The following is a 13292-nucleotide window of genomic DNA, read 5'->3' as shown; positions in this document are numbered from 1 at the left end:
TATATATATATATATATATGATTGAAACTGCACTAAAGAGGGTTTGTACTGACTGGACAGACAAAAAGATGTGTCAAGGAAATGTTATTGTTGGCTTTGTGATATTTTTTACTTTTTTAGCAACCAGTACTTCAGCACTGCCTTGAATTTTACTTTTTCCGTTATTTGGTTTTTCAATTCTATTTACTCTTCTATAGTCACTGTAAGTCCAGATGCAATCAAACATGGTTTATTTAGATCTGTATAAATGTTGGTGATCACTTTGCAGTTCAGCTACACGCAAGAGAACTATATACAATGCACTATGAAGAAAGCAATGCTAAAAAAAAAAAGATCACACTGCCCCACAGCAAAGGTATTGACAGCTCTGTCAAGATCAATACACTACACTGCCCTGCAAACTGAACAGAGAGAAGCCTGCCACGCTAACGTTGCCTTACTCAGCTCTGTCCATGTGTTTATATGACCTGTTTGTCCATCACCTTGCTTTCCAGCTACTGTGCTGTCCTGAAAAAAAAAACTTTTTTAAAAAACACACACAAAAAAAAATATGCCAGTGCATCAATGGTCACTGTTCGTCTATATCTGTGAAAAAAAAAAAATCTTGTGCTGCTTTCTGTACACTTGGAGATGTTTAACTTTAAGCTGTAATTGTATCAAATATTGTTACTGGCGAAATGTTTAAAGCAAAATTATCAATTTGATCCCTAGACACTGACAGAGTGAGATGTTGTGCTAGCTAGAGAGCCAAATGAGGAGATCTTTGCTCTCCTCTGAATTTTCTTGTGTTTATATAAACATACAGTCACTACATGAATCCTATTAAGCTGCATCTTTGTCAAGCTGCTAATAGCTAAGAACGGTGCTATACCATCCAAAGTGAAATTGGAGGTTGATCTCCTACCAGCAGTGTATGCACTTGTGTCGAATGTTACAAATTTATTTTGGTTTGAGATAAATGGAATCTGGACTTACGGTGTTATGATCACTTAAAAAAAAAAAGGAAAAAAAAAAAAAAAAACTTTTATGAAATAGTCTGATCATAAAGCACTGTTGTATCATCCTTTCTACACTTCTGAATCTTTACAGAATAAACTGAATACTCACCAAGCAGCGGCGTCTCCGTTTGTTCAGCACCTGCTTCCAGGTGTGAATATGAATTATGCCATGGATACCAGTCAAATTATTCAGTGTGATGAATCGCAAAGCGGTCGGATTGGTGGAACGCACACAGCCTCACCTGCTGGCCAGCAGCTGACAATACAGTTGGTGCCGAGAGCTCATTTATGGAAGGACATTTTAGTCAGATCCCATGGCAGGGAATCGTTGCAGGATAACCCTTTTTTTTTTGTCTGCAAGGTGCATTGTGGGGTTTGTGTCTGCAAAGAAAAGGGCTCAGGCCAGTTACTAGACAAAAATCCTTCTTGAGGAGGGCACTAAGAAGTCACATCACTCACTTACCAAGCATATCTACTAGAGCAGCTTCATTTCAAGGATGTCAAATTCATTAAACTGTTCATTTGTCCTTTAATTTTAAACTCTAAAATTAAAAGACACATTTGTCCGAGCAAACATGCTGCATTGACGGCTGGATCAAAAGCAGCTTTGTTACCTGGGGAACTAGTTTTTATATTTGTTCAATTTAGTGTCATTTAGGAGGGGAGGAAGAACAGAAAAACAGAAGTACAAAGCATATTTTACTTGTAGGGTTTTATTCATTTTTCAACCTACAATGGAGCATAAAACTCAAAAGAAAACATGATTAAAAGCTATGACAAAAAGGTAAAACAGGAATAGGATGTTGACTTTACAGCTACTTACATCAATTTTCCTATCGTAAAAGTGGAATAAAATGAACTGATAATTCACATTAAAATGTTACATTATTTTATCCTCAATCTTTACACAATTAAAAAAAAACTGCCTAAACTGTAACAGATTGGTGATTATTTGGCAAAGTTGAAATCCCTCACATACCTTTTTCTGGGAAGAAACACTTTCCATTTAATGACTTTAAATACATTATCATAGCATCATCTTCAAGTAACAGATAAGGGAGTTTTTTTGTTTTTTTTTTCCTTGGAACATTGTTAAATTAAGTTAAAATCAGATGTAGACAGAGTTTTGCAGAGAGATTCAGAGGATGCTTGCTTGACAGAGATACAAATGATTGGTTCACATTTACACTGAAAAAAGAAGTCCCTGATGGAGGCTGTAAAACAAAATATTCACATTCTGCTTGCTTAAGTAAATATTGACATGGTTGCAGTATTTCCCCTTCGCCTTCGCAAAACATCTTCTTTCATGCTTAACAATTCAACATAGTCCAGTTTAAAATATTCACCCAAACCACCAATTCCATGGCCGAGCCCCTCATACACACACATGCACGCACACAACTCAAAAGTCAAGCTCACATTTCCATTTCCTCGAAAGGCGCGTGGGTGTAGTTAAGGAATTCATTTAACTTTGTCTATCAAAATATAGAATTCATTAATAATACATGAGGGCTAAAATACAGAGCAAGTGAAGAGAGAAAATAAAATGTTACAAAGCCTTTTTTTGTTTTTGTTTTGCTGAATACAGTAGCTATAGGAGCACAGAGTTCGACGTTCAGGCATCGTCAGGTTTTGTCCACAAGGGAGAGACACGGGGTAAAACGCTCTTCCCTGACCGGGACTACGCCTCGATGCTCAGTTGTGGGTATAGTTCAGCCTTGATGCCTGATCTCAGATCAGATGCTTAAGACTACCCACAACACCCTCCTGCCACTTGATTACGGCCTCATCTTACCGTCGCTGTTTCTCCTGCTCAGAGATTCCTGATCAGATCTGGCCATCGAGCAAAATTCAGTTAAGCTAAAAAACAAGTATCCGATAAAAAAAAAAGAAAAAAAAAAAAAAAGAGAGAAGTGTGTCATAGTTAAAACCAAACGGGGATTTAAAATTCAAAGTCGTCGTCTGCCATGTCGATGGCCCAGGCGAACTTCTCACGCTGGGTTTTGTTGTAGATCTTCTCCACAGGAATACTCCACTTCTTACACCTAGAGACAAACCAGGGGAGTTCTCGTTAAGCACCACATCTTTGTCCAAGAACAAAGTCAGGGGAAGGAAAGACAACAATGATGCTATGTTAAATTTTTTAAATGTATTTAAAAATATCTAACCAAGCCACGGAGATGCGAGGGTCCAGATAGTTTAGTTTGGAAGTGCCAAGCGCAATCTGTTTGTTTTCTTCTCGATCAGTCGCCTGCACCTCCAGCTTCATCAGCTGCTCCTCTATCCTCTGAACCGCCTTCTTCTTGGTCTCCACGGACCTACAGGCCAGCAGCACAACGTTGGTGAACAGGGTTGATCTGGCGAGACGACATCTGTCTATAGCTAACATTTTTTTTTATATACTTACTTTTTGGATTTTTCATCTCGCCGTACTTTGGCATCGGCCTTGGAGCTCTTCAGTTCCCTCTTGGCATCAGAAAGCTGATCCCTTTTAGCGTCAATCTAAGAAAGAAAACAAGGTCTTTAATTAAATGCTGATTATTGTACTTGTGCAACATTGACAGCTATGTGGCAATTCATTTGAAGAGCTTTCCAATATGCCAAATGACAATTTGACAAATTTAAACCGACGATGCGGGACATGAATAGAGAAAAATGTCTAAGATGATGTCTTTTAAAGGGTCTTGTTTTGAGTCCAAACCAGAAATATATTGGTTAAATAAAATCAGAAAAGCATCTGTATTTATCCCTCAATTGTTTGCTCCTTTGATGTAGAACAACAAAAACCCTTCATTTGGAGCAGTTATACGATGGACAATATCCAAGCATTGTGGGATGTACAATCCTTACACGAACTTGATTAAACTGACAATATGGCATCAATGAAACACGATACAAACCCAATTCAAAAACAACAAAAACAGTGAGTTTCTTAGAAGTATTCAGAAACATGTTGACCTTTGCCTGCAGGTTCTGCATAGACTTCTCAAACGTCTTTGGTGGAGCCCTCTGATGGTTACACAGGATGGCCACAGCCCTGTTGGCCCTGTTGTAGGACAAGACCTTGGCTGGAACGTTCTCTTCCGCTAGAGAGAGAGATGAGGAGTATGATGAGTTTTCTGTACGCAGAATGATTCATTACGTAACTCACGTCCAGATTAAAAGCCCGTTATTAAATCCAAACAAGCAATTCAGATGTATGATGACACCCGTTCATCTCTAGGAGGAGATCGAGCCGGGTTCAAGTGGACGTGTTTCCCATCCTTTGACTGCGGGTGGAGACCTACCACTTGTGAGCTGCTTTAGCTGCTGCTGTAGGGTGATTGAGGCGTTGTAGGTACGGAAGACTTTGGCTGTCAGTCCGTCCATCAGCTCCTGAAGGTGCTTGTTCAGAACAGAAGTCTGGGCGGGGGAAGAGTATACAAAGAAAGTGGTTTCACAGTGCCACAACGGATACCTGCTATTTTCTTTCTTAGGTTATGTTTTGCTTACATTCAGGCGATCAAACAGGTCATCATCCGTTTCCTTGTTCTCCATAAACAACTGAAGATTCTTAAATACCTAGAAAAGGGCAGAACACATTAATACAGAGAGAAAAAAACAAAAAAACAAAGAAAGAACCACCACTGCTTTACAGCTCTTACCCTTTTCTCCACAGGGACTTTGTTGTAATAGCGGATGGAGTCTTTACCCAGGAAGTCAAACTCCACCACGTACTCCTGGCCATCATTCTCTGGATAGAGTTTGATGTGTTCGACCCTCAACGAGCAGCAGCCCACCGTGTCTGCAGTCTCTCCTTCCTCCTTCTCGTTTCCCGCTCTCAGAGCCAGCTAGAGCACATCAGGACAGCTGGATTAAAAAGGGTGGCTTACACAGACATTAGCCTCACCGCAGCCAGTGTTCAAGCATCCGCTAAACCCCACTCGCAAGTTACAGCCATTGTTCAGAGCAATTACATGACATAACCACCCTAAAGCTATATATATATATATATACACACACACACACACACACTCTCTCCAGACAATGTGTAAAGGATAACGTACAACGAGCCAGTCACTTTAGTGAGTTTCAAGACCCAGGAGCAAGAACCTGTCACACTGCTGGGGTTCATTTCACTCATGAACTTATTCCTCTTATTACTACTTATAAGAGAAATCAATTTGACACAAAATATTTAATTAAAAAGGTTAATTTCTGAAAAGAAAAAGGAATTTTCTTGCTTCCACTTGCTGTGTATTGAAATCAGGACATCCTTAGCAATTATCCTTTACTCGCAGCAGCTTCTGCTCAAACTAAATAGACCATAGAAAGCCGTGAACACTAATCATGAACCTCACCTTGTCGATAAAGTAGAGTGCAACAGCCCTCTGTCTGATCCTCATCTCCTTAGACTTCCAGTCTTCCCGGTACTGGTTTCTGATGCGGTCCACACACTTCTTCAGCCTACGAGCCGTTTCATACTTCTGCCAATCCTTCTCTCCCTGCAGACAAGCGGCGAGAACCGAGTAATTAACGAGATTAAGTCATGTTCGTGTGTCAACATGCAAACGGTCATAAAAATGTAGGTTATTGCGTAGTACAGCACATCATGTGACAGTCGTACCAGTGGAGCAGGTCTTGAAAAGTCACAATGAAACATGAATTCTGTTAAAGTGATGCTTTTACTAGATAAAGCCTTAATATGCAGCTTCGGTCCACAAAGACACATTTAAAACCAGGTCTATAACTCGGCCCACCTTGATCCGAGAGCTGGGGTTCAGCATGATGTATTTGATGGAGCCTTGAATGTTCTCCGTCCACGACACCAGCCAAGTCACCTTGTTGTCATGACGAACCTCTTTCCACTTTGTGCCTGGTGGAGGTTGTGGGTGCTTGGAGTCCCTATGAAATCATTTTAAATTATACTCACTTAAAAACATCCATTCACCAGCATAAGGGGGAGGAAAACGACAAACAAAACATTACTCACTTGCTGCAGTTGACGATGATGTCTTTGGGCCTGATGCGACGTTTGAGCATGCCCATCTTAGGATGGTCTCCACGACCACGGAAGAGGCCGGGGGGCTCGATGCGGAAGTTAGCAATACGTTCCCTGTGGTTGTCCATGATGCAGAAGCCGTACTCCTGTAAGAGCCGCTCATTTTCCTCCTTTATTTTCTATACAAAGGGAAGGAAACAGAACACATAAGAACTCCATTTTGTGTCCACAATTAGTGTCAAAAATCTTACTCTAGCCACTGTGATTCAAAACGGGTTAGTTCCAACTTCACTTGTAACACACCGACAAAGTCATTTGGTTGTTATGCAGCATGGTTGAGTGGTTGCGGTTCAAAAGATTTACTTTTGAGGAACTGATTGAGTCAGATCCTCAACAAGTAAACAAAAAAACCACAAGACAGGTGACATCGATATATTGGGGGTCCACTATAGAGGGAATAACGAGTGTTTAACTACTAGTAGTTTACCAGTTTCTCATCCTTTGACCTGGCCTTCCTGGCTTCAGACTCTGCCTTGAAGTAGTCGCTCATTTCAGTGAAGTCACACTTCTTCAAGTCTGTCAGCTTAGCCTTTTCCTCTGAAGACATTTCCTGCAGCAGCAAAACATTGTTCAATCCTTCAACAGTTAGACTTTACACCGATTTCAGGACATTAGTAATTAAATCCACACGCTTTTCCTACCTTCCTCCAGTCTTTAAAGAAGTTTTTGCGGAAGATGTCCTTTGTAGTGTACTCATGATCCAGCATCTTGGAAAAGAAAGTGGCCACCTCTTCTGCCTCTGGGCTGAGCTTCATGTGCTTCCCTAAAATGTGACGAAGATAAAATGTGGTTGGCTTTGTTCCCCACTGACATGCGATCACATGGTCCAATAGTAAAGTTGAGGACTGCCGTGGGAAATAAAACCTTACCGTCATAGAAGAACTTGACGTGAGCAGGGAGAGGCTCGTAAGGCGGTGCAAACACAGGCCCATTGTGTTCTAGAAACTTCCACTTGACACCGTCCGTGTATCTCTCTTCTTCCCACCTGGAATCAAACAAATCAGTCCATCCAATAATAATAAGTTTGATTACACGCCACAGAAAGACAACAATAAGACATCCAGTTGCCCATCACTACATTGATAATCTTGTACAGATGGCTCGCATGAATAACTCACCATTTCCACTTCTCCTCTGGCTCCTTCTTTGCTTTCTTTTTTCCATCAGCGGCTTTGTTTTTTGTCTTTTTTGACTTCACGTCCTAATAAAAAGGGAAGAGAAACAGAGTTGTTTTGCTTACAGTTTGGAACAGAAACGAAAAAAAATGAGAACAGACTCAAGTATAGAAGATGTATATAAGAAAATGGGCTTCTTCATTGTTGAACAGAAAAAGCCCAATCACATACCTCGTCATCTTGTTTCCTTTTCTTGATCTTCTTGTCATTCTCAGTCTTTATCTTTTTGGGCTTAAATTCAGAGCTGAAAAAATAAAAAAGTTACATTACAAATCTGGTCACACGATACAAAACACACCAACCCCATGAAACGCATATAGGACATACAAAGAGTCTAACTGCAACTCACTCGTTATCATCGTCCCGTTCTCTTTTTAGAGACTTTTCGTGTTTAGGAGAGTGGTAAAAATTGTCCTCGGGCTCAGACTTCACTTGTGGAGGGCTGCAAAACAAAAACACATACATAAATGACTTCATAAAAATAAACATGACGGTATCGTAAATGTAGCACGCAAGAGAAATGTTCTCACAGACCTGGTAAAGCCGTTCTCTTTTTCCTTTTTGACTTTACCATCAAGGGACTTCATCTGAAATGTTTACACAAAAGTTGTTCAGGACAAACCTCATAAAAATGCAACAGTAAATGATACAATGGTGGCATACTATAAGCTAAACCTGTCCAGTCAACTAACGTTTTGATGGTTAATCAAATAATTTTAGAATTGTGAACAAATATTTTTGCAAAATGCAAGCATTTCTGTATGAAAATACACTTTATAGAACATCTCCAAGTGCCAAAAGTCTCTCTTTAAAATAATTTCCTTCAGTCAAGATCCTGAGTTATTCACAAAGCATCTTATAATTTTGACAACAAATTATTAATAATTCTGCCAGAATACAAGCAGTCGTCTAGCAGCTTGAAGCCATCTGAAACTGTGCAGACCAAAACAGATGCAGACATCCAGTTTACGTTTTTGACCAGTAACCCGACTAAAAGGTCAGATAATGATTGAAATAGACGTGTGTACACCATGATTACGAGTATGACTTAACGGAGCTTAATAGTGCAGAGTAATTTGTGATGATGAAGCTTAAAATCACAACATTACATGCACAACCACATGTTCCGTCCTCCATAAATTATGCCCATGGAAATTCACCTTCTTCTCCTTGTGCTTGTCCTTGTATTTGTCTGCGCTGCCATCTTTGTGCTTCATCTTTTCCTTCTCCTTGTCTCTGTGTTTTTGGTCAGAAGAGTCCTTGTGATCACTGTGTTTAAATTATTATTTTTTTAAATAATAATTTAGGTTGTTTCTCATTACACTCTTCAACACACAAAAATACTGCACCAATAAAGTGATATCTTGTCCACTTTGAGCAACCAAAAAAAAACATGCATTAATGCAGTCTAGAAGTAAAACACCGTACCTGTTGCCATGCTTTGATTTCTCCCGTTCCTTATCCTTCTTGTGGTCCTTATGTTTGTGTTCCTTGTCTTTATACTTTTCTTTATGCTTGTGAGAGTCTGAGACAGGAAAACAGGGTTACATTCTTGAGATCGTCTTAAAAAAAAACTGAATAAATGATAGGCTTGCCATATATACCAACATGAGGTATAAGATCCACGTGATAACCATATGACTAGTATGATTCTATACACAGTGGCAAAGATGAACAAAGTACACTCCACTGAGAAAGAATCTTATTACCGGCAACCTAGGAAGTACTCTTCAAATAGTTGTCCAAGTAAAATGTGAATTAAATTGTAACATTAAGACTGAAAATGTATTACATGGCAGCACAGCACCACCTACTGTCCATATATGCCTCATTGTTTGTTCACTGGCATGTTTCAACCTGTCAGTTGTCTCACAGAGAAGGCTTACACCCACTCCTCCTAGATTACATTTTTTCCTCCTGCGATTTACAAATTATACCAAATCTTGATGGTGTGTTTAGCTATAGATCTGATGGGAAACAGCCTTGTTTCCCATAACAAGTTGTCCATAATACTCCCCCTCTCCTCCTGTATGCCAGTGTGGAACATACCAACTGCAAACATCTTGAAACGGTTTGATCGGTGAGTGATTTGTTCTGAAATAGTCACTTAACCAAAAGCAGACGTGGTGCTGTACATTGATTGTCATTTATCACTGTAAAACTAGTCGTTCTTTATTTGATGACAGTCGATTTTGTGCCATCTTCTCACGTCTAAACCAGATTGTTGCCAAACAACTTCAATGAACAGAATCTTTTCCACTCAATTTCATAATGCAGACAAACTACTGAGCATATCCGACTAGACTGTTCACGGGCCGACACAAATATTCAGATTATATGACCGTCTAGCAAACAAGTAGTGCCAAATCATCAGAAGTGTTTGCATATAGGACAATTAGTGCTGGTAAATAGTTGTGAGAGCTGACTGATCACCTTTTTGAGTTAAGCACTATGAAGAGCCAACCGTGGTCTGACAGTTCAGTCTGAAAGGGAATAACATCCCTCCGACTACTACATGTGAAGCCAAGGTCTATTATGTCCTACAGTCAGATGTTGTCCCACAGCTGAAGACTGAAAACCAAGCGTGCTTGTTGTCTAGATGATTATCAACAACACAGATGCACAGAGAAGTCGATCGAAGATCAACAATCCATGCTTGCTTGCTAGACTAACCTCTAAAAAACCGGTGGCTGAATAATTTCAATGAGCCAGATTTATTTAATATTTTGTGTTTATATAATGTATACACTTGGAAACATGTTTTGATTCAATACATTTTAAAATCAAATTATAGTTTTTGTGGTGTGTATGTCTTGTTTAATATAGTTTTTAAAAAAAACTGATCTATAAGAGCATTCAAAACCCACATTTTATACTTTGACAGCCAAGATGCTATAATATCAAATACATGCCTTAACTTTTGTGATGTTGAATTAAACCCAATGACTGTTGAAATGTGAACTTAAACGGTTCACTTTCTCCCAGCTTGTGGAAATACTAAAGATCGTTTTAGCCATTAAATAACTTATGAAAACGCGATAAACGATCCGTGTAGAGAAGAAACACACAAAATACGTGTGATCCTAATGAAGCACCATGCATTCGCAGTGCTCCTCCACACAGCCATCTGTACTTCACAGCCTGGGTTCAGCTTGCAGTACAGTCAGGCCGCTACACCGAAAAAGAAAATGGCGCAGAGACTAAGTCCTCAACCCCCAAACCCTCACTTTCAGGTGGGAAATATGGCATCAAAAGCCGCCCAACAATAAATTCTAATGCGGTAAACTGATAAAACACCTCCAGTTGTGTGCCAATAATGATTCGAATCGGGAAAATAAGGTGCGGAAAAGCTTTTATTAGACCTCCCTTTTGAACAATAGGCGCTTGAGAGTGAGACAGAGGACTTAGTCTCTGGACGCCATTTCTGTCCTCTGCTGAGAACTACCGTAACGTTACATTTGATCAGTGAAGACATGTAATCATAATTTAAGGATACGCTCGCTTTGACCCGTTAGCTTCAGGTCATAGACTTACCATTAAAACGAGAGCCGCAGTCAATCTGAAAAACCAAAAAACAGAGGGGTGTTAAATATCGTAGTGGCTAACTAACTTTGAACTTGCTTGGATGGCAGAGCGAGTTTGTTAGCTAACATGCTAGCTAGGCTAGCTTGCTACGCTGGCTGCTTATATGGGTTTTTAGCGGCTGACACCGCTACGGCTAACATGGGCTACGAGCTAACGCCAACATTGAATGTGGCTTTGTCTTTTGAGTTCATGCCTGGCCACTCAAACCTGGACGCTAACTGGACAGACCGCGCCCGCTGTATGACGAACAAAAACGCGAGGAGACATGTCAAGAAGATGTGACCAACAAAACGAGTTGTTACAAACACAGTCGGCTAACGCGCGCTAGCTGGGCACTATTCACAGTTAGCCAAGTTATCTTGTCAAACCAAGCGAATAAAAACGGCCGCAAGGAAATCGCAGCCGTCAACCAGTGGCGATGACATTACCTGGTCCTCGCTGTGGGAATGGTCACCACTCATTTCCCAAACGCTGTTCGGTTGAAAAAGGCTTTAAAAAATGAGTAACGTGTAGGGTTACCACACACCGGCGAGGAGATGCAGGCAGAATGAAGAAAAGACACGGCGGTGTAAAAGATAAGTCCCGAATGTGAGGCAGTGCGCATGCGCCTCAATTTAAATGGTAGGGGAGCAGCGTAGCTCCTCCTCTTGACAAAACGTGTTGCTCTTCGGGCCCACGATGGTCTCACACACACACAGTCCTCCCGAGTCCGGAACACAAGGTGCTCTGCTAGTTTCTCCGTGTGTTGTTGTTGGCATTCACTTTATCTGACAAGTGACGTAGAGCCAAGTGACGCAGCTCTTTGCGTTCTCAGTAATCATAACATTACATTACAATTCCCGAAGAGGGCTGTCCTTTGGGATATATATTTCCATTCAGGCCATATGCATAATCGAGCTTTGTGCATTTGAATGTTTACAAACAGGTGTTAAGCCATGACGTGTGGCCAGTTAACAGACAGGAGGCAGCCCTGCACTCCACAACCTTGACAACAGCCAGACCCATCACACACGACTCAAAGGCAAAGACATTAGTTGAGAAATTATTAAGTATGGTTCAGAATAATAATCATCTGACATGTCCTAGATATTAGTCTCATGTTGGCCCTCTTTAGATAATACATGAAAACATGCGTTTCATGGTTGAAAAATGAATGAATTTAATTTTAATCTGATCTGAACACACAGGACAGCGTCTTTAAAAGTATTTTTACAATGTTTTTGTGTTGTTTATAAGCTATTATAATGACATTCCAGCTTGCACTTTGATATTTGTTAAACAATCCCTCGGAATGTTATTCGATAATGTACATTCTCCTGTGGTTTGGGAGGCCTGCATATATACTGGTAATAAGAAAAACGTTTCACGGAAGTGATAAACCTTAGTGAAGGACGTTCATGGCAATCCCCTGTTTCTCCACAAGGGTGCAGTGTAGTCCATGATATTGCCGAATTGGGCTCACCTGTCCTCAGAGCTCTAGACTCTAACATATAGCACAAAACATTTAAATGTAGGTGATTGAACACATCCTCTGGCATTAATCCACACTGTAAACGGACAATAAAAACACGATGACAGGTGATGGTGTATCTCCTTAATGGGTCTCTGCGCTCGTCTTGATTTTTAGAGACAAACAACATCTGCTAGATAAAAGTTCAGCGATTTACAACTGCAAGTTGTACATTTAATCAGTGAAAACAAATAAATTATAGATCCAGTGTCATGGCCCTGTAAAATGTGCACACAATGCAATCGTTTACAGGAAATACAATACAAAAGTACAACATGTACTTTCAGGAGACGTCCCATCAACAACAAGGAAAGCTAGTAGTTTAAATTACCTGGGAGGCTTCAGTGAACGTTTTAGGTCACAATTCACAATCTAGAGCTAAAGTTACTTACCAAGTAACTGGTTCAAAAAACTAGGATGATGTCATTCATGTTAAACTAAAGAGTATCTTACATTCACTGTAACTATGATCATTCATAGTCAGTTTCTCTTCACTACTCACAAAACGTTAGGGGTATTCGGCTTTCAGGTGAAATTTCAGGATGAACCAAAAAATGCACTATAACCTTTACAGGTGCACTTAATTTGACCTTCTCTAAACTTTTGAATGTCAAAATGTTCAATGTTTCAGTACTTTTTGCACGACTTGCTGTTCTCTAACACGGAGCTGAACGGCAAAATTCATTACACGCGTTTGATCCTTGAATCGACCAATCAATGTGGTTCAATTAGAATATTTAAACAGTCCTCTTTATGATGCCGTCCACATTTTGACATCATGAGACCAAGAAGACACGTAACAAGTGATCGACAGCAGGAAGTGGCCGCTGAGCTTGGAGCGTCACAGAGTGTCATCAGCAGGTTGCAACAGAGACACAGAGAGACGGAAAAAGGAAGTGGACGTCATTTAGTCACATGACAAGTTATTGCGACATTGACATTTTTTTGTTGTGGTATACCCACCACTGTTGCTGGCTTTTGTT

The 13292-nt window shown here is 40.2% G+C and overlaps 1 protein-coding gene across 3 annotated transcripts; it reads right to left on the bottom strand.

The window, feature by feature from the left end:
* Positions 1-1695: 1695 nt before the first annotated feature.
* Positions 1696-11357, bottom strand: top1a (DNA topoisomerase Ia). Of its 3 annotated transcripts, none has more exons than XM_084028315.1 (21): positions 11228-11357; positions 10749-10773; positions 8643-8739; positions 8375-8483; positions 7749-7801; positions 7564-7656; positions 7386-7458; positions 7158-7240; positions 6904-7024; positions 6681-6797; positions 6467-6589; positions 5971-6158; positions 5738-5882; positions 5339-5482; positions 4643-4828; positions 4491-4559; positions 4286-4400; positions 3957-4084; positions 3406-3500; positions 3167-3316; positions 1696-3043 (listed from the first exon to the last, which is right to left on the bottom strand). In XM_084028315.1, exons 1-21 carry the CDS (start codon positions 11258-11260, stop codon positions 2941-2943), a joined length of 2250 nt encoding a protein of 749 aa, XP_083884441.1. In that variant the 5' UTR covers positions 11261-11357; the 3' UTR covers positions 1696-2940. The 3 variants fall into 3 exon arrangements, with proteins under 3 accessions (XP_083884441.1, XP_083884442.1, XP_083884443.1); XM_084028316.1 differs by having other exon boundaries at positions 6681-6802; positions 6909-7024; XM_084028317.1 differs by having other exon boundaries at positions 8375-8450.
* Between the last annotated feature and the right edge of the window lie 1935 nt (positions 11358-13292).

This window comes from Eutrigla gurnardus, assembly GCF_963514095.1.
Source record: "Eutrigla gurnardus genome assembly, chromosome: 2".
NCBI classification, from domain to species: Eukaryota; Metazoa; Chordata; class Actinopteri; order Perciformes; family Triglidae; genus Eutrigla; species Eutrigla gurnardus.
The sequence above is the reverse complement of the archived record's forward strand: the minus strand, read 5'-3'. Positions and strand labels throughout refer to the sequence as shown.